Here is a 20,800-nt window from a genome sequence, read left to right on the forward strand (position 1 = left end):
TTGTGGAGAAGTGTCCACTAATGGGAGGTGGAAATTTTAATATAAGTTTAGTTACGTTCTTCAAAAATGTCCGTTGTGAAGAGGTGTCCGTTATTTGGAGCTGTCCATTAAGGGAGGCTGTATTGCATATGCAGTATGCACGGATACTCAAATATTAATAAATAAAAAACGAAGACTGAGGATTATTTACCAATTTGTAGGTATATCCACTTGTTGAAGATTTAATTTTGTTCTTTGTTTTCATAAATTATCATTCGTCTCAATTTATTGGCAGTCTTTTTTTCCACTGATCACCTGAGACAGATCATAAATTCGGTTCTATCTCCAGTCAGATGCATTTTTTTATGATATTTAATTTTCAACACGAAGGACAATATGTGTGTCGTTTTATTTTTTGGGAATTTTTGAGGGAGTTTTAATAAATTAAGTTTAATAATTCGCTGGGCGGACACTTTTAATTATCTCCTGCATGTGAAAATACGTATTAAAAAAAAGGTGTTTTTAACGCTTTTAATAATCATTATTTATAAACGTTATTCACAACATATCACACATTTATACAATTATTTCATTAAATACAGTTCAGAAAAATCTGTAAATAAGTTTCTTCAAAGCTCAGTATGTTAAACATTTGAACGATTTCATCTTTTATGTTTTACTGTTGTTAACTAAATATTCCCTCGAGGCGCCATCGCTGATATTACACCCATTACAACTCCTTTGACAACTGCTTGTGCAACTCTCGTCGCTGCACAGGCTGACATTTCTCGAGTCGCAAATGTCAATGAATTCCTCAGCAATTGCCTTGTCAAGCCCTGTATAGGTCCTCACGACGTCTTCTTCAGTCACTGATTTCTCCTTCGACTTCGACTTGGACCGCGCGCGGTCACGCGGCGGGCACCTCGAGTAAAAATGCTTCTTTTTCCTGCGCAACTGCGGTACTTTCATTACCAAAATTTGCAAAATCTTTCAAAACTCACTAAATCCCTATCCGGTGGGATAATGGGCGATGGGATGGTGCCCAGCGGCGCGGGGATCAGCGGATAGGGAACCGCCCGCGGCGGTACCATCTGATGGTGCGGTAGCGCGAAAACTGGTACCGGTAAACCACCGGATGCCTGCAATTAATACTTTCAGCACTTTCCTCACGTATGGACGCTTATTAGATATTAGTAAAGTTCAATGATCGGGACTTTCACCTTTCGGGCAAAAATTGAGTGTCACCGAGATTTTTTCAAGTGTGAAACGAGCTCCAGTTTGGTAAAATTCAACAGTTAGGTGGTTAGTTTTTTAGTTTGAATGGTCTAGATGTCGGTTAACCTGAGGCAAACTTTTTCTCGACCGCACCTAAAAGACTGGAATTCGATCAAACGACCGGTCTAGAATCTTCCATCACTTTCAATTTGACACGAATTTAGTAATAATAAGCGAAATGTTTGTACCTTGCTGCCCTTTCCCAGAGTCGAGGCTGGCGCCGCCACCACATACAGTGGCGGCGGACTGTGTTTCCCCAACCAGGAGCTGACCAAGGCATTTCTTTGCGCGTTTAAATCCTCCACAAACTCCCCTTTCTTCCGGAAGCAAGGACACAGGATCCTCGAGCTTCGATACGACGCCACCGCCGCCACCACGAACTCGGCCACCGAAACGGCCAAAAGCCCCAGGTTGGACACAATGCTCATGTAGTTCACCGGGAGGATAATCGAGATTTTTCCGGGTGGTACCGGAGTCGTGGCCACCTGGCAAAAAACCTTGTCAAGTGATAGTACTGAAAAAATTAATCATGACTCGCGGCCCTCGTTGAAAACGAGAGTTAATCTAGGCTACACATTCCGAAGAAATCTCGAGGAGTGTTCGAAGGCCATCCTTACCTCCACTTCTTCGTCGAACTCCGAATTGTTGATGTCCCGGGCGCTGCCTGTGGCGGCAAGGGCCACCACCAGCTGCGAGATGGCCAAGCTGACCAGGCTCAGGGCCAGGAAAATCGTGTGGGTGATTTTCTGGGGGGTGGATTTGAGGGGGCACCACTCGCGGGCCGAGGCGAGAATGCCCACGATTCCGGTGGCCATGGCGAGGCAACCGGCCCAGATGCCGGCCCCCAGCTGGTAACAGAAAATTGGTAAAAATCGTCGGGAAGCTGACCTATCACGAAGTGGATTTATCGTGAAGGAAAGGCCTTGGATTACGCATCTTTGGGAAAACTTCGCTAATAACAGGCCAAACTTGGTGTTTATTTGTTAGTCAACTAACAAGTTTTCGATAATTGCGGCAATTAAAGTTACGATAATTACGGATAAATTATCTATAATTATTACGTCTGGGTGTCGACCTGTTTTGTTCCTTGTTTTATTTTGCGAATGATAATTAAAATACTTTCGGTGAACGCAAGGAAACGTGGCCTATTGTTGGTTTCAAAATTTTAGGCAAAAGAAAGGTCAAGTTGGAAAATACATAGTTTTGTTATTTAAAGTGGCACATGTTTTATGTTTGTGTTTGCGAAGCGAGTAGCAGTGAAACCGACTTGATGCAAATTAAACATTTGTATTTTTGTATTTATCTGATAATTAATTAATATAAATTCTAGATTGTCCAATGACTTGGTTGTTTAAAGACTCGATTAAAAAGGAAGGGAAAATTAATTTTGGAATAAATGTATGAAACACTGAATAAAAACAATACCGCTTTAATATTGCTGTTTGTTTGAATTCCTCGTTCTTCGATTACCAACTATAAAATTTGGTAAACAAACAATAATTGAAAGGTTGATAATTTTAAGTCAACGTACGTTAACCTCTTTGATGTAAAACCAGCATAACTCTGGTGAAAATTTCTAAAAATAAATCACTTGCTACTTGACGTTTTATCCTTACTTGAAATGGAATTTATAGACAGCCTTTAGGCAAAATTTACATAAGAAAATAAGGAAACACCTAAAGCTTATTCAAGAGTAAAATCTTTCTTTTTCGTTGCTTTTTCCAAGTTTCTGTCGTCGTTTAATTTAAGGGTCTTTTCCAGTTTTTTGCTATTTGAAATATTGCTATGCTGTTTTAATTATCCGATAGATCGAATTAAAGTCCACAAACTAATAGAATTTTTATTATACACAGGGTGTTGTATACAGGATGTGAACCAAAGTTATATTTTTTTAAATGGAACACCTACATAATTGGATTTTACGCAAAAAAATAATGTAACTTTATATAAACTTTTATGGGACTATCTTTTTTCGTTTCGGAATTATCCAACTTTTGACCAATTTTTTAAAAATTACTGCGAAGTCCCTATGAATATTTTCTGGCAAATTTGTAATAGAAAAATTTAGAATACCTTGTAGTTTTAGCAAATAAAGGACTTTAAATATTAAAACGCAAATAACATACACAGTGTGCCAAAACGCAAAAAGTTGAATAACTCATTTTTTCAAATGGAACCCCAAGTATTTTTTTCATGTATCGATAGCATTTTTAATAAGCTTTCTTATTCTTTCTTTCTTATTCAGTATGGGGTTTGCATAGCAAATTTAAAATATTTTTCGAGAATTAAAAAAAAAATATGTTATTACAAAAAAATTTGTTGGCCTAGAATCTGATAAGTTAAATGGTAAAGAAGCGAAAAGAAATAGACTCACCATAGTTTATATAAAGTTAAATTATTTTTTGCGTAGAATCCAAATATGCAAAAAATATAAGGGCGTTTTATCTAAAAAATGTAACTTTGATTCAAATAGCAAAAAAGTTGCAGACTGACTACACACCCCTGATATACCCTGTATATCTAAAACAAATGTGTAAAATTTAGATGGAAGCTAAAAATGGGTATTTAATGAACTTTTATGAATACGACGTCTTATTTGTATTGTTTGTTAAAATCTGGAAAGTGTAACCTTTTATTCAAAATTGCCTAGAAATTTCTCTTTTGATTGTAGGTTTATTTCTCAATTTTTCTGATGTTTTTCACGAAAATGTGTAGGTAGTAAGTTTTTCCTTATCTTTTTTCAATAGGTGTTTCACGGAGTCTAAAATTTTAAACGTTTTCTACACATTATCCAATTGTACTTCATATTTTTTTTGTATTTCAGAAAGTATCTAAATATTTGAATAAAAAAATTTCAATATTAAATTTTGTGGGATCGAATTATAATTCAACTTTTATTCATATCAAATAAACCCACTTTGTGATAAGGATGCTTCCATGGAATTTATCTGATCATTTGTAAATCAAAAACCTCCACCAGTAATTAGATTAGGAATACTATTTTCAGAAATACAATTCGTCTTTTCTGAAATACCTACATTTAACTCTTCCGAACTACAATTGTAAAAGTTGTAGACACAAAATTTAGTTTTTAGGGACGCTTTATTATTACTTTTCACGTTATTTTGAATAAATCGCCTATTTTATTTTTTAGTGACTTAATTGCAATATCATGCTTAGGCGACATCAGGCGATACAATTATTTTATTACTGTGTAATTCAGGCCATGGGTCAAAGAATGCACCTGCGATTGTTCTTCATCTCTTTAATTCCCTCTGTACCTAATCGCACATAAAACGGAAACAGGCCGAGTTTGCTCATTTTGTATCAAAAAACCGCGTAATAACAGTAATAGCAAGGTGAAAAAATTTAAATGCACCTGTGAAAGTACGTATCAGTGCAAATAACCACGAGTTAAATAGAATTAATTTATGTAACACCCGGAGGCAACCGTGGATCAACGCACTGACCTGCGACAAGCTGGCATCATACTGCAGCACCAACCCCCCAAAAACCACCATCAGAAACCCGAAGATGAACTGGAGCAACCCCAGACACAGCAAGGAGCCATCGTCACCCCCGACGATGATCTTCTCCAAGGACTTCACCGAACTGTTCGACTCTTGGGGCGATTTGCAGATGAGCTGGTCGGTGGACAATTTCGAGGAGATGGTGGTTATCGAATTTTTATTGTCCGTGTTTTCGTCGGTACTTTTCTCTTGTATTTCCGTCATTTTTGCACAATTTTGTTCTAGTTAAGCAATTTTCTCATCATTGTGATGCACGTTAAATCACTGATCGGTTCACATAATACTCGGGGTTTGAACGCGCGCGTTGAGGATCGGTCCGCGACTGTCTTAAGAGCAAGATTTTGCTTTGTTATGTCTGCTCTCTTCATCTATCAGTGGTGAAAGCTAATACCTGCGAGTTCAATTGGGGACATCGAAGACCGCCACTTTTTACATCTTCAATTATCGGCAATTTCTATTAGTAAATCATCGATTGTTGAACTCAAATTTTGATGATTTGTGTGAAATTGCATTATTTCGTAATGTTTCACGGAACTAATGCCATTTTAAATCGGATTGCGATTTCATCGCGGTAAGAGGAAGTGGCGACCGTATTGTCGAGACGAATTCTCTCAATTTTTGGAAAGCATTCTAAAGGGAAAATCGGTTTTTAATCGTCTCTGAAGTGATTTGTGTATTTTTTAGAGATTTTAAGTTTTAAGCTGAGCTTTTATTAGCTCAAGAACGTCTTTTTTTCGACCTAATTTGGCCAATTTTTGGGTACTTTTTTACAATTTTTTCCTAAATAATATACACAGGGTGATCCAGCCCAGCTCCCGTCTTCTGTAGCTCAATTATTATTAAATCTGGAGTTTTTATATTTTATTCAACAAAAAAACATTTTAAAATTTTTTGCTAAAAATTAACATAGGCAGTTTCTATAAAGGAAAATTTTATTCAACAAAAAAAATTCATAACTCAAAAACTAAAAGTCGTAGAGAAATGCGGTTTGTTTCACTGAATTCAGCGGTTCATTTTCTGTATTATACCAACTTTTCACGGGATTTAAAATTCTGTTTTTTTTTGCTAAAATTTTTTGAGGAAACACCTTCAAGAAAGTGAAAAAATTTAATTTTTTTAAAACTCGTTCTATCATAGTTTTGTGGACTTATATAAGTCTTTACATCCCTCTAGAGTTGTTAAAAGTCCACAAAAAGTTTATTTGATCGATTTTATGATGTTTGATTTTTTCAATTTTTGTTACGATTTTGGTCAATTTTCGGTACCTGGAACATTTACCGAGCAATAACTTCGGAACTATTAGAGATAACCCTATAAAGTGTATTATCGTTTGAAAGCTCTATCAATTATCTATTTTTTTCAAAAAAGATTATTGTTCGCCGACTAATAGTTTTCGAGCAAATTGCAAATAAAAGCAAAAATTGGTAAATTTTCAAAAATTTATAACTAAAAAACTATTGGGAATTTGGCAATTTTCTCAATGCCAATCGATTCCCCGGATCATTTTGCATAGGTATGGACCAAAATAGTTCCACTTATACTTTAGGACACATTTTAGGAAAATATTTTTGATTATACAGTGTATGACGTCATAATAATAAATTTTTTGAATGGCATGCTATTATTTTTTTGTGGTCATTATGATACCTTTTCAGCTTCTTACATGTCCCCAATTTTTTTTTAAATTGGTTTAGTGATTACTGTTAGAAAAAAAATGGTTTTACATCTTTAGTTTTAAAAATTATTAAAAAATAAAAACTGTACTTTTTTGACGACGTTATTACTACGTAAGTGTTAAACAAGGTTTAACAAACTTATTAAGTAAGTTTGATTGATTTGAATTACTGCAGGATGTTTACAAGTTATTTCCAAACTATCTAAATTTTGGAGCTTTTTATTTTGTTTATTTCAAATGGCAATCCCTGTGTATTTTTATATTATTCGATGCAGAATTAAAAAGCGAACATTTTATCTTATAACAACCCTAACATAAATTCTAACATATTCGGAGTTATTTACAAAAAACCTGTTTTTGTTTGCTATTTTATTAACAAATTTAATAATAATAACAAAATTTAAGACTCAGGTGCTTAAACGTTCAAAAACAAAGTTTTTCGTTTTATTTTTGACACAGTTACAAACTTAAAGTTGTTTCTAAAATCATAAAATAGATGAGACAGTTAAAAAATACTGAAAAATAGTCACATTTTTTAAGCTCAGATCTGTGGCTGTTGCAGAAAATAACTGCGCGTGACATAATCGCTTCTACTCGTAATTTTTCGCTTTTGTGATCAACTTTTATTGTTTATTTAGACCGCATTGCATCATTGATAAAGAGAAATCTTCTGCAAAGACAATTTGCAAGCGTTCATGCTTGAGGAATAATAATGCCACTTCATTACTGCATTTTTGTCCTAGGAGCAGTAACTAATATTCAAGTCACAGTTAATTTTGCAATTTACTTAGAGAAAATTTACTTAATAAACCTAGTTTTCGAAGTATGCAGGCTTTCATTTAACCATGCAGAAAATCGTGTTAGACGATTATTCTATTACGAAATGCATAAATAATTTCCTGTAATAATTTGTTCCGAAACGGATTTATTCAATTCAGAGGAAACGGGGACTTTTGGAAATTGTTTACCGTTTTTGCCACCTTCTGGTCGCTCATTTCCTGGCTAATTAGGCCTTGCCGGTCATTTGGCTGATGACAGTGCCAGAGGGCACAAAAACATCTCATGTCTAGCCAATTAAAAGCACCTTTTGCAGCCACGTTGTCATCATTTCAAAGCCTAATCAACAGGCAATTCAATTACTCAACTCTAGCATTTAGGCGTTTAAACACCGTTAATGTCCTTCGCATGCTTTGTCTTGCCATCAATTACCCAAGGAGTGCCTGCAGGTGTTTGAAATATTCTCGAAAACTGCGATGAAATCAAAAGTTGTTTGCTTTTGTCAAATCCTTTCGAATTTTTTGTGCCGTTATTTTACTATCACTTGTCGCAGGAATGTCACCACGTGAGATCCAGACACGTGGATCGGCAGCACATGTCTTTGCATATTACAATAAATACTTTCACTGTCTTTATGCAGCACGCCTGCATTTTTCTACTAGGAAATATGGAATTACAATAACTTCGAAAGTGGTAACTGTAAACGGCGTTTTTGTTGTAAAAACGTTCCACTGGTGACGGACTGAATAAAATATAAGGAACGATTACCTCGAAACACATATACATAAATGATTCGATTCGTGTAGCATACTCGCCGGAGCTATGACCACTTGTTTTCTTCTGGACGTTAATTAAAAAATGAGAGAAAGTCAATGGAAACGGGTTTTCGGATGGAATTTCACTTTTGATGCCCGTTCCGATACCAAGAGAAAAATGTTTTCCGATGCTTTACATAGACGATTATCAAGCGGGGTTATTACGCCGGCTATTAACCAGAACGGATTATTCCGACTAATTGCAGTTATGCACAGATTGTATTTATGGAAAATAGTTCGGTGAGATTATTACAGGACGTGACGAACGACGATTTAATTACAATGTTGTGCAAGAAGTCCTTTTTGAGGAAAGAAATGCCGGGATTATAGAGAGAGTTGAGGAAGTTGTCGCCAATTTTCGATTCATAAGTGCACTGTTGCAATTTTTATTGCATCTGTATTAGGACAGGTGATATTCTCGAAGCGACTTAGGCTTGGCGTGGACATTCACCCGCAAACTTTAATAACTCGAATATTGCAATCTATTTATTTATTTTCAGTATTATACAACAAGAGGCTGGCACTACATAATTATTACATTACAAAGTAGCATTTTATGTGGGAATCATCTTCCCAGGTGCTAATTTAAATTTTAATTTCCATTGTGCTACAGTTAGTAATTGCTATGAAAAATGTTGAGCAAAGTGAATAGTCGTATAATTTTCTGCTTAGTCGCTTTGTTATATTACTAGAATTTCTTTGTGTAAATTAGAAAATGCGTTTGTAATGATGATAAGATTTTTCCTTTTAATTCAGGAAATTTATGAACGCTTGAAGTGTGAAAAAGTGAAAAAATTGAACATGCGGTGCAAGAACTATTTCTAATAATTGTATATGTACAACACGTACTCTATTTTTATTAAGTAGGTCTGTTTAAGGTTAAAAGTAAAACGAAAATTTTTGTTGCCTAATTGTAACAAGTGCTGTAAAACTGGCTTTTTTGGAATAAAAGCAATAAAAATTGATTTGGTATTTACTTTACAATTGTAGTTTTGTACAAAACCACAGATTGTACCACTTGTTTAAAGCATTCAAATCACCAAACATAAACGAACGAAATGGAATTTTGCAGGTACGAGAAAAACGAAACTCCTGCTTATTGGCTTTGTTTGTGTTTTTTGTTAGTAAATAGTTTAAAACTGGAATTTTCAAAAATGAAGTTCGAAAAAGCAATTGATTAGTTGAGAGTAAAATTATACAGCCAGCAATATTGAAGCAAGTTTCAGGTTTTTGCAATTAACTGCAACCAACAGTACGTTGTTGATATTTGTTATATTTCGTATAAATGGTGATTACAGATTAAACAAAATATAACTCAGGTCAAGATTTTTTTTATTGATGTTGTTTTTTAATTGGAACTATTTTATTAGTGTCTTTTTTATTTTTTATGTTTGGATTATTTAGATATTTTTTAAATAATTCCCTAATAATTAACATTAATTATAATTGTATTATTTGGTCTTTTTACTTTGCTTGATAAAAATAAAACTGTATAGAGACAATTTTGTAATTATTTTTCTAATGTGGGAGGAGATAACTACTACCGTTACAATTTTTTGTTCCTTTGACTAAGATTCTGGTCAATAAAAGTTTAGGAACGGGTTATAAAGTTATAAAGTGATTGTATCCATCATTGGCCCTTTAAATGGACCAATCTCTTAAAAATGTGCGCATAGTAATATAATGACTAAATTATGTTTCTCTCCATTTTGTAATTATTTTTCTGAAGTGGGAGGAGAGAACTGCAATCGCTGAATTTTTTGTCCCTACGATTCCGATGCAGGAAGCCAATAAAAGTCGAGGAACCGGTTTGTTTTCACAGAACTTGGAACTGTTATTGTCATTGGCCCTTATTCAATGTGGGCCCAATCAAATTCAAGACGAACAAAATTGCCCATTATTTTATTAGAAGTCAATTTTTTGTCCCTTCGATTCAGATACTGGCCAATAAAAATTGAGGACCCGTTTTGTGTTCAAGGAACTTAGCATAAAATGATGTAACCATTGGCCCTTAAAATGGACCAATCAATTAAAAATGTGCGCTATTTGTGTCACCATTTTGTAATTATTTTCCTAAAGTGGGAGGAGAGAACTGCAATCGCTGAATTTTTTGTCCCTACGACTCCGATTGCAGGAAGCCAATAAAAATCGAGAAACCGGTTTGTTTTCACAGGATTTGGAACTGTTATTGTCATTGGCCCTTAAAATAGACCAATCAGTTAAAAATGTGGGCCCACGACCCGATTATGGGTTATCCATAAAAAACAGTCTTCGTTTATTTTATTTCACATTTATTTGATTGTTGTTAGGTTGTTACAATATTTATTTTATTTGGGCAAGTCGTTTACGTTTTCCTTGATGAAGTCGATGAAATTGCTGACTCTGGTGTAAACCGAGGGTGCCTTTTCCGACCCACATGGTGTGAAGCCCCACGAAACAATTCCAATAACAGTACCATTCTGGGCCAATGGGCCACCACTGTCACCTGAACAGGCCCCCTCGCCATTGGCCACAGGATGAGTGCAAATGTTCGATACTTCCGAAAGGGGATTTTCTTCACCGTCATTCAAAAGGGCATCAATAGCCAATTTGCAATCTGAATTCAAACAATTAAAATAATTCCGAACGGACAACTTTAATTATTCTCGTCATACCGGTATATTCCAAGATTGGAATAGTAACAGTTTGCAAATGGTTGGGCAAAACTGGGATAACGGTGGTCGAAGTGGAGCCCCAACCCGTCAGAACCGAATCTCCCGAAGGCACAGAGTCGGCTTCAGGCAAAACCACGGGCTTCACCAAATCGCCGAACACCAGAGGTGTGGCCAGTTTCAGGAGCGCAACGTCGTTTGGACCTACACCTCCAGTGAAATTTGGATGAACGATTTTTTGCACAACGTTGATTTCCTGTCTTTCGTTGTTCTTCTCGTTCAGTTCCGTTATTCCAGCTACGATTTTGTGGGCGCCGATTTCAGGGACTTCAGTAACGCAGTGTCCAGCGGTCAGGATGAACGTGGGGGAGAGGATGGAACCTCCACAGACGTGCTCGAAAACACCCAGAATTCCCCATTGGTAGGAAATCTGGTAGGGGTATTGGCCTTCGGTGGCGTCGTTGCCGTTGATGATGCGCGCACCAGGGTGCAGGAAACTGCGGCGCCCGATTTTCAGACCCGGAGAGGGTTTAGCTAATAATATTTATTTGTGAAACGAGGGAAGAAAGTTGATTTTTTCGCCGACCTAATCAGAAAATATCATTTTCCACCCTCCAAATATTCCAGGAAAGTACGTCGTTTCCTCCCTTATTTTTCTTCCTCGGGAGGAAACAACGTTCAGTCGTGGAATATTTAGAAGGCGGAAATCGGAGAACGATATTTTCTGATGAAGTTGTTAAAAAATCACGAGAGGAAAGTCTTTTCTTCTCCTTAGATGATTACTTAATTAATTTACCTTTTATTACTTTATTTTATTTAAAAAAGGATAATAAAACTGCTAATAATATAATAACAACTAATAAAAAAACAACGACGACTAACATCATACAGTTCAATGGTAATTATGTTTTTGTAACAAATGTGATTTTTACGTGAAATTGAAAATGTATGGAGTTATTCTTTTCTGATAGTGTTTGTGGAAAACTGAACGGAAAGTGTTGAAAAATTTTAAAATGAGCTACTTCGAGGACAAACAAGGAAAAAAAGAGTTTACGGTCAACGAAAAAATATTGTAATAAAGTCGTTTGTTAATGGGCGATTAATAAATTCAACTAGTAAAGGCACTCACTCGCTAGCGCTCGTGCTTTAAATAGTTTCGTTTTTAATCGATTTTATTAACAAGGTAGTTTATTAAATAACTATAATTTAATAATTAATTTATTGGGAGAGAATTTATTATGATTGTCTTTTCTTTCTTGGTAAATAAATATAATTATTCCCGAGTGTGCAGATGTTTATTTGACAGAGAAAAGAAAGCCTTTCTTCCTGTATTTCTCATCTAATTTTAACACCAAAGCAACGACGAAGTTTTTGAAAACAATTTTAAAAAGTGAGGGGTTGTTTTTACTTACCCGAAACAAGGGCGATAAAAAGGGCAAACACGAAAAATAGTTTCATTGTGAGGGACACTTTCCTATTGTCAGGGTGTTAAGTTTAGCCACTTATATAGATTTTTGGAGATGATGAAATCTAATCTGATTCTCATTGAATTACAATCTATATTTTGTGTTCAAGCATTGTTGAAAAGTGGTACTTATGAAGATAATGATTATCTTTTTTTGAAGGTAAGAGAGGAAATGAAGTTTTCTAAATAGAAAACTTAGCTGGGTCTAAGTAAGTCACGAAATTCAATTTAAAAAATTTATTGAACGGCTTATACAAAATAATATTACAACAGGACAATAAAATTATCATTTAAAAAATAATTTCTTAACTAAAATCAAGATCACATTTCGTAACACTAAAGTAATCTAAACTACAGTAGACTTGTGAGGTACTTAATACTCTATAAAATTCGTCATTTGTCACTGTCTAAATCATTGATCCCTACTTATCACAATCACTATTAATTATCACTATTTTGTATCGAAATCGATTCGGACTTGCCCGAATAGCGCTTCAAGAGTTCGTTCAATTCGAAGTAAGTTTCACAATAAATAAAGTCTTTGGGTTGAACACCTTGAAAAGTACTTATGACACTCGGTTTCAAATTGTAGAACAAAATCGGTTGCTTCCTTTTGTGAAAATCTTCAATCAGCGACTTGATCCCTCGCGCTGCTGTAAAATCAGCACCCTGTATATGCCTCGCGTCTATGACCACGGGAATCGAACTTGAGCCTTGTTTGACTCCGGCTTTAGACACCACAGTCCTGACATACTCGACTGAGGGAAAAGTCAGGCTTCGGTCGGGGGTGATTAGGAGATAGTCGCACCCAGAATACGCCTAGAATCTCATTTTTTTCACCCCCAATGGACGGTTTCCGAACTTACCGAAACTTTTTCCACGTGAACTGACGGCCGTGCTGTTGCATACAGCAGGAAGATTAGATTAATCCCAACTCCCACTACAATCCCGATTTCTAGACGCAAAAACAGGCAACAAACGAATGTTGTACAGGCGGGTATTAAATCGGACTCTGCCAAAAACACAGTTAGGGGTGTTTAAAAATAGTGTTGACTTACTCTTAGTGCGCCAAATTGGCTTAATGACGTGAAACTCGACCATAAACACCACCGCGGCGATAATGACAGCAGCTAGGGAAGCTTTGGGAATATAAGAGAAATAAGGAGTGAAGAGATGTAAGGATAGAATTACAATGATTCCAGTGTAGACCCCGCCAAAGGTCGTTTTAACCCCACTGGCGTGGTTGACAGCCCCCCGGGACAACGCCCCCGAGACAGGCATCGACTGGACGAAAGAACTCGCAATGTTGCAGATCCCCAAAGCCAACATTTCCTGGGTTGCGTCGATGGTTTTCCCGTCAGCTGCAACAAAATTTTCACTTTGCAAAAGTCCCGACTACGAAGAACTATAACTTAGGAGACGAAACTCGCAGGATTTTCTGAACCCAAAAAAATAGTACGGCAGAGTAAAATGAGGACGCTTCGAGCGTTACACATTCTCGGTGTCAAATCGTTTTAATTTAATTGAAATTCAAACAGTTCACTAATTACTTGGAAAAAAATGAAGAAATGTTGAGCTCTGCATTCTCAACAGACTGAAAAAAATTAAGAACTAAAATTTTTATATAATGAAAATTTGCGCTTTTCCTGTATTTTTCGCTGCGCTGCGAATGCGGTTAAAGATACAAAAAAATGTTCAGAAAAAAGTTGTAGAGAATTAAATTTTCTACAAAAAAGTCCGCGACACGATATGCCTATCTTCAACGGTTTAGGTATAAATTCATTTTCCAATATTTGGCCACCGGGAAAATGAAGAAAATCCATCGCTTGAGCGTCTTTGAATGACTTTGGGGCCTAAATGGTTGAAGATAGGGATATGGTCTCGCGAACTTTTTTAAAGGAAATTTAATTCTCTACAACTTTCCTCTGTAAATTTTTCTTGTACCTGTAACTGTATTTGCAGCGTTTTGAAAAATGTGGGTCAGAGTGCAAATTTGTAAAACTTTAAAATTTTTTAAATAGTTTAAAATATAATTTTTGCACTATTTTTATCTCCTATTATTGAGAATTTGATGCTCTATCTGCCTGTATTTTTTTAATCGCCTTGTGCTAACCGTTATTTAATTACAACTATTTTTACAAAGTTATTGCTCTGAAAACTGGAACAACTGCGCCTCTGGCGACATTGACGGAACTATCGCAAACGGGGACGTTTTATTCGTGCGTCGTTTTATATCCTTAGTTTTGCATATCCGTAGTCCCGCCTTACCGAAAACTTTGGCCAAGGCGATGTTTTCCAAAATCGACAACAAGGGCACGACCAAAAGGGCCGAACCGAGGGCCGAGGACATGTCGACGAAGTTGTACGTTGTGTTGTCGATCCGCATCTCGAACGGGGGCGGCTTGAACTCCGGGAGTCCGGGTTTGATGAATCCGGTGAGGATGAAGGGCTGCGAACCGTGCACTTCGAAGAAGTAGGCCAGAAGGGCCGACAGCACAACTACGAAAATGTTGCGCGCGGTTGATATCAGCCAGATGAACTTGGTGGCGAAGTCGTGAATGGGCCGGCGCTCCTTCACGTCCTGCGGCCCTATTTTGAGGTCCTTGATGCTCTGGAAAAGAGCATCATGATAACCAAAATGAATACATTGGAAAAAAAAGTTGGAAAAGTACGACATTTAGTCTGGAATTCTGATCGTAAAAAGATCAATAAAATTCTCAGTAGTATTTGAATAATTTTATGCACTGTTTTCGATTAAGATTAATCAAAGCAGTAAAAACCCAATATGCTATTACTCGGTTTGCGTTAGACGCAGTACTTCGTTCCATTGTTATGGAACGCCAAATAAATTTACAATTTCTTGAATGAAATGTTAGAAAATCCCTCGAGCCAGTTGAATATCTTGAGATTCTTGAGGTAACATTACTACAATTCAAGGTGACACCAGGTGCCCACCTAACTCTTTTTTCTAAAATAACTTCGTTGTTAAAAAACCAACTTCACATGCGTATTATTTCTCAATCAGGAAGGGATCGCGGCAACAATCGCTAACAATTAGGAATAAATGCATATAATAAAAGCTTCATTTTTATTTCCCCGCCAGAAAAAGCCGTTATATAAAAGTCAACTAACGTTTTATTTTTTTCAAAAAAATGGGAAAAAACAACCGTTCACTTCCAAGGCCTCTTACCCTCAAAATCAGCAACACGGCCATGCAAGTCAGGCCCAGAATGCAGTCCCAGAGCCTGGTCTCAGTAATGTGCTGGAAAATTTGCTCCCAAACTTGCAGGAACTTCCCTCCTGGATAATCCAGGCCTAGGACGTCTTTGACTTGGGTCGTGGCGATGATGATGGCGGCCGCTGACGTGAACCCGATGGACACCGGGCCTGAGATGAAATCGATCAAAAAACCCAGCTGGAGGAGGCCCATGAGGAACTCCACACAGCCGCTGAGGAAGCACAAGAGGACGGCGCCGCTGACACCCATGCCATGGGTGTTTTCCCGGGTGAGGAGCCCAGCGATGGCCGTAGGCCCAATGGGCGACTCCCGGCAGCTGCCGAAGATGGTGTAGACGAAGCAGGCCATGAAGGAGGAATAAAGGCCTAAAAGGAGTGAATCATCGAGGGTTTTTATGAAACAATTAAAAATTTGCGCTCCGCTAGATCTTTGGCTTAATTAAATAAGGTTCAAAGATTTAAATGCAAATTGAGGTGTTTATTGTCGTTTGACCTTAAATTTTCAATAAAATTGCGTTTTGAAAGAATAGCAAACAAAATGGTCCTCCATGACAGAAAAGAAGAAGGTCTTTTTATTTTGCGCCAATTGCGTCATTTATACAGGCCTGGAATTTTTGACAAGGTTTCGGCGCCGTTTCTGAGTGTTATTTAAAAAATTGCGTGAGTTGATGGCAAAATAAATTCGCACCAGATGTTTCTAATAGTGGAAAGCAGGTAAACCGCTCATTTGGGTCAAAAGCGGTGTTTTTACGTCTTGGATTATTGTTTTTGTTCAATGTTTACGATCGCGTAAAGTTTAATTACATGAAATTTAGTGGATAAGACTTGGTCAGTAGTGCTTCCAACCAACCTATTTGTGGCGGCAGGCCGGCCACGTTCGAATAGGCGATTCCCTGGGGAATCACCGTGAGCCCGACGGTGAAGCCGGCCACCAGGTCAGCGACGGCTGTGCTGACGTTGTATTTGGGCAACCACGTCAAAATGGGCACCCTCTTGTAGACCAGCTTCCTGGTGCAGCCCCTCCTGGCCCGGTTCTTCACCCACTTGGCAAACCCAGGCGAGGGGGTTTTCCGCTCTTGCGGCAGGTCAAGCACGGTGATCCCCTTGGTGTCTTTCTCGTCGAGATTTTCCCCAATCATGTAGGAGGTCAGGGTGACTTGGCTCCCGGTGGTGGAGTTCGTGTCGTTCATGCTGTATTTGGTCATGGTGCAAGGTCATGGGATGTTGTTGACATTCGGCTTAATTGCTATTTATTTCCGACATGTTCTGAAAAAATTCATTGTGGTTCCCTTAGTGGAAAACATGAATTATTTATGGTGGCTGGGGAGAACAGTATCAGGGCCAATGTTAACTCTCGTTATGTAACTCAAGCTGATGCAATCTACGTTCTAATCGGAGTTTAGAAGATCGGGTTTAGGTAACTTTCGAGTGGGGGAAAACGTGATAATGTAATCCAAGTCGAGCGAAAATTCAAAAAAATCGAAATTACTTTAACATTGCATTTGCATGATTGAAGTGAAAGTGAATTAAATGAATCAGTTTTTTCGTTTTTTCGATGTGTTGGGAGTTTGCCGGTGGGAGAATTGGGTCTAGGACTGTTTTTTCTAGAGGAACTTTGTTCCAAGTGTTTTTCGGATAAGGCACGTTTTGCACTACGTGAAGGTCCCCACAGTCCGGTTATTGAACCCTTGCAATTTTCAGAAAATGCATTTTCCGATATCTAGGCTAAAGCGACGCGACAAGGTCGCACATTGCATTGTTTTACACTAATTGAATATTACTTGGAATTAATTGGGTTTGGAAAAGACGTGACTTTCACCGGATTGAACTTTCGATCAAATTTAATTACCATAACTGAAGTAATTGAAGGTTAATGTCTATGTTTTTTCAAATAGTACTTTTTTGACAGCAACACAATTAAAAAGAATGTGGGTGCCGACTTGTGGGATTTTTTGCACAGTGGTACCGGATGGTAAATCCAAAAGGTTAGTTAATTTATATAATTAAAAATCCCACCAAATTTAATTAAAAATAAGACCAAATGACTGGTCTCTAGCTTGGTTTATGCAGAAGTCATAACATTAATAAGAGATGATATGTGTATCCTTGAAATTGGCAAGCCGACTGGAAAAATATTTTGGCTTTTTTAATTAATTTATTAACTAACTAAGGGGGAAGTTTGTGAGTTGGGGTCACTACGAGGAGGTCATAGTTTATGGTAAAAGCCCAAAATGTAAGAAAATATTTCAGAGAATATAAAATAAAAATAGAGTGAATAAAACGGTCATGGGTGGTGTGTAGTGGTTGTCGCATCGAGAAAATCAGGACGTTCCGCTTAGGTGCATTCTAATATAGGCCACTGCACTATTTGCCGCGACATTTCTCGAATAGAAAAAAATCAAGAGAAAAAAATAGAAAAATTACTAAAAATTGTTTGGGAAATTGACCCTGACACTGAGAACTCGATTCATGGTTACTGCCGGTGCGCCTACACCTTTCATTCTACAATTCTGTTTTTATCAGACTTGATGGCACAACAAATCATAATTTGTACGATTGAAGTCAAGGGTCAAGAGCTTTCTCTCGCGAAAACCGATCAACTAATTCGCCGGTCAACATTCCAGTGTTTCTTCTGTGATAAAACTTTTCCAACACATGTTCCGTAATTACCAAATCGAAAACAATGTTTCTTATCGTTTTATTCGGAGGTTACTTGTTTTCGCTCCAAACACGTGCCACGCGTAAATATTAATAAAATTCTAGTGCTGGAAAAAAATCAATTCGCTCTGGAAAGTGCGTCCTTTAACCTACTTAGAGGCGTCCTCGGCTTTGCCTCATTTTTTCGCGATCCCGTCTAGCACCTTGTGCCGTTTAGCCGATTTTGAGTCACTTACTTGCGCCGAAAGCCTTTCCACCCTAAGTCCACTTAACTTAAGTCAGATGTGCCCGAACTGCTTTCACGAGCTACTCGCGACCAACTTTGCCACTAGACTGAACTAAACCGACTGGAAAGCACATGAGAATTGTTCGGTTTGCACCATAGAAGCAGATTTTTTTGTTAATTCAGCGAGGTTCATATCACGTGACCGATTAATTTGCTGCGAGTTGGCTTTTATGTGCTATTATGTTGTCAACGTGAAAATTTTCGGACAATTTGTACCGGAATTTCAATTATTCGCATTGGTGGCTCGTGGAAGAGATGCGATCTTTCTGGATAGAAGTACAGCACGTGCCGTTAATGGAAATTTGATGGGATTCACATTCTACAGGAAACGTAAGGAAATTCCTTTTTGCCTCAATTGGTTTGTTTATCATTTAAGCCACTGATGGGTAGGTAATTTCTGACGTCAAAACTTTGTAGCTTCTCCGAAAAGTCGAAAAGAACTCATCATAGTACCAAAAACGAAAACCATGCAAAGAAGAACACTAAATAAAAATATGTAGTCAATTTATTATAGATAGGAATTTGCTTCGATTCTCGGATGTTTCAGTGATTCAAGTAATTGGAATTTAAAATTTTGTTTAAAATCGTTACGTATTTGTAATTACAACTTCCTCACGATTAGAAACTTGTAATTTAGCATGACGTGGGATTTGAGTTGCTCACGACGATGATCATCTGAGTGAAAAATCAAAAACTTAATAAAACAAGTTTCAAGAATGTCAACACAACTTGATTAACTGAAGAGGAATTAAATGAATATTAGATGAGATATTCGGAAAGAATAACATTTATTACAATAATTGGTTATAACGTAAAAACAATGGTGTCATATTGTAGACGTAGGAAAATAAACAACCATAGTATGACACATTAAGTACTGCTGCTTACGTTAAATGAATAAATGAATTTTTTTTGGTAATTTTTTTCAATAAAAACTGTGAATGGCACCTAATTAAAATAGCATTTTGCGCAAAACCGGAGCAAGTCCCGCTTTTTGGGTCACCCGAGTTGTGTCTTCAATATTTTTCCGGTTGATGTTGAAGTGTGCGGCAGTAAAGATATTTGGCAACGAAATTGTTAATGTGGTCGCTGGTCACTTTGCCCTCCCAATTTCGTGGAATATTTTATCCGAATTTAAAGCATTGTTTGATGGACCATAAAAACCACAAAGAAATAGACAATTAGTTTTTTCCTGTCGTTTTATTGTCATTACATGCCATCAAATGGCAACCATTTGAATGCAAAAATTGAACAATTTAGGGTTTTGTATTTCCAGAGTAGAATTTGCTAGACTGTTTGGTGGCGTTCTTTCAGACTTTGACCACTTTTATTGCTTTTTAATCCGTGGCTTGGAGCAGGATTTAACTGGAAAATAGCCACGTGACTTGTTATGCTAATCGATTTTTTATGGCTATTGTAGTAGAAGTTTTGGAAGTTTTTGTTTGAATATTTTATATCAAAGGTGCAAAGAGCACAATCTGACCTTCTCGCAGTTAACTGTAACGTGAAGCAATTAATAAAAAATGATTTAGTTTTCAAAATTTAATACACAAAAATGTTCCAAATAAGTTGGTTTAGCATAATGGGGAGAAAAATGGCAAAATAACATTATGCAAGGAAAAAAACTTAGCAACGTGACCTCTTAAAGGCACGGACCATAACAAACATGTTTGCCAAAAAGATATAAAATAAACCGAGAAAAAATTTATGGCCCCAATGAATTATTAATAAATTCTTTTCAATTTTTTGCACACCTGTTGTCGACACAAACACTAAATAGGCCCTAACTGTAAAATTACATAATGGAAAGGGGCCGCAAATGGCCCCTTGGGGAATTCTTCGAGCTTGTTGTTTATCCAGACGTTACACTACAATAATTCGTAAAAATGTGACACTGAAATTTGCAAAAACATTTCGGCCAGTCATCGAGCGATAAACATCACTTTAGAGTATCCCACGAGCGCATCAATGGTCGGAACCAATAGCCAAGGTGAATGTTACGGTCAGCAGAAAAATTTTCCGACCTTGATTATGTAATTTGCCCAATTGGGCCGATTTGGAAATTGACCACAATGATTGGAATTGCATGGTGAAAGGATAATTCCTTGCAATTTTCTGCATGAAATTCGCCGAGTCCCTGGTAAGGCCGTTATGGTGACAGCGTCCATTTCTTCCGGATGAAAAGTAAAAGGACGATTCGGAGTTAATTAATGACAAAGATTTGCTCAGCGGTTTGAATACAATACTTGGGGTTATGTAATCGAGTTACGTAATGGTGGTTGATTGAAATTTGCGTTTTTGTTCTGGCTTTTCGATTGGTTGACCAATACCTAATTATTTCGCTAAACGGTTTTTATCACCGGCTTATTAATTTTTTGTGGGGAAACGACAACCCAAATTTGGTACTTGGAGTTGGGGACTGGCAGCCGGTGCATTCACCTCAGCTGCATTT

General features: G+C 37.1%; 3 protein-coding genes across 3 annotated transcripts; all 3 read right to left on the minus strand.

The window, feature by feature from the left end:
* Nucleotides 1-496: 496 nt before the first annotated feature.
* On the minus strand, nt 497-5,135 carry LOC660485 (uncharacterized). Its single transcript, XM_966713.4, has 5 exons — nt 4,725-5,135; nt 1,872-2,102; nt 1,443-1,739; nt 981-1,118; nt 497-933 (listed from the first exon to the last, which is right to left on the minus strand). Exons 1-5 carry the CDS (start codon nt 4,986-4,988, stop codon nt 649-651), a joined length of 1,215 nt encoding a protein of 404 aa, XP_971806.1. The 5' UTR covers nt 4,989-5,135; the 3' UTR covers nt 497-648.
* Nucleotides 5,136-10,378: 5,243 nt separating this feature from the next.
* Nucleotides 10,379-12,160, minus strand: Ctlp-6a (chymotrypsin-like proteinase 6A precursor). Its single transcript, NM_001167658.1, has 3 exons — nt 12,115-12,160; nt 10,706-11,236; nt 10,379-10,647 (listed from the first exon to the last, which is right to left on the minus strand). The coding sequence occupies exons 1-3, from the start codon at nt 12,158-12,160 to the stop codon at nt 10,379-10,381; spliced, it is 846 nt and encodes a 281-aa protein (NP_001161130.1).
* A 229-nt stretch (nt 12,161-12,389) lies between these two features.
* LOC107398485 (sodium-independent sulfate anion transporter) lies at nt 12,390-18,417 on the minus strand. Its single transcript, XM_015982683.2, has 7 exons — nt 18,299-18,417; nt 16,255-16,670; nt 15,358-15,770; nt 14,436-14,778; nt 13,226-13,528; nt 13,034-13,179; nt 12,390-12,986 (listed from the first exon to the last, which is right to left on the minus strand). The coding sequence occupies exons 2-7, from the start codon at nt 16,607-16,609 to the stop codon at nt 12,609-12,611; spliced, it is 1,938 nt and encodes a 645-aa protein (XP_015838169.1). The 5' UTR covers nt 16,610-16,670; nt 18,299-18,417; the 3' UTR covers nt 12,390-12,608.
* Between the last annotated feature and the right edge of the window lie 2,383 nt (nt 18,418-20,800).

This window comes from Tribolium castaneum, chromosome 6, assembly GCF_031307605.1.
Source record: "Tribolium castaneum strain GA2 chromosome 6, icTriCast1.1, whole genome shotgun sequence".
Lineage (NCBI taxonomy): Eukaryota > Metazoa > Arthropoda > Insecta > Coleoptera > Tenebrionidae > Tribolium > Tribolium castaneum.

What these genes read in the sequence shown, in the direction of transcription:
- Ctlp-6a (NM_001167658.1), bottom strand. Translation starts at nt 12,160, where the DNA reads ATGAAACTATTTTTCGTGTTTGCCCTTTTTATCGCCCTTGTTTCGG. An exon ending in TTTTATCGCCCTTGTTTCGG is followed by an intron (nt 11,237 to 12,114) that starts GTAAGTAAAAAC and finishes AAATATTATTAG; the next exon opens with CTAAACCCTCTCCGGGTCTG. An exon ending in TCCAATCTTGGAATATACCG is followed by an intron (nt 10,648 to 10,705) that starts GTATGACGAGAA and finishes GTTTGAATTCAG; the next exon opens with ATTGCAAATTGGCTATTGAT.
- LOC107398485 (XM_015982683.2), bottom strand. Translation starts at nt 16,609, where the DNA reads ATGACCAAATACAGCATGAACGACACGAACTCCACCACCGGGAGCCAA. An exon ending in CCGTGTTGCTGATTTTGAGG is followed by an intron (nt 14,779 to 15,357) that starts GTAAGAGGCCTT and finishes GCTCTTTTCCAG; the next exon opens with AGCATCAAGGACCTCAAAAT. An exon ending in CGCCTTGGCCAAAGTTTTCG is followed by an intron (nt 13,529 to 14,435) that starts GTAAGGCGGGAC and finishes ATTTTGTTGCAG; the next exon opens with CTGACGGGAAAACCATCGAC.
- LOC660485 (XM_966713.4), bottom strand. Translation starts at nt 4,988, where the DNA reads ATGACGGAAATACAAGAGAAAAGTACCGACGAAAACACGGACAATAAA. An exon ending in CTCTGGGAAAGGGCAGCAAG is followed by an intron (nt 1,119 to 1,442) that starts GTACAAACATTT and finishes TATTAATTGCAG; the next exon opens with GCATCCGGTGGTTTACCGGT. An exon ending in TCCCACCGGATAGGGATTTA is followed by an intron (nt 934 to 980) that starts GTGAGTTTTGAA and finishes AAAGTACCGCAG; the next exon opens with TTGCGCAGGAAAAAGAAGCA.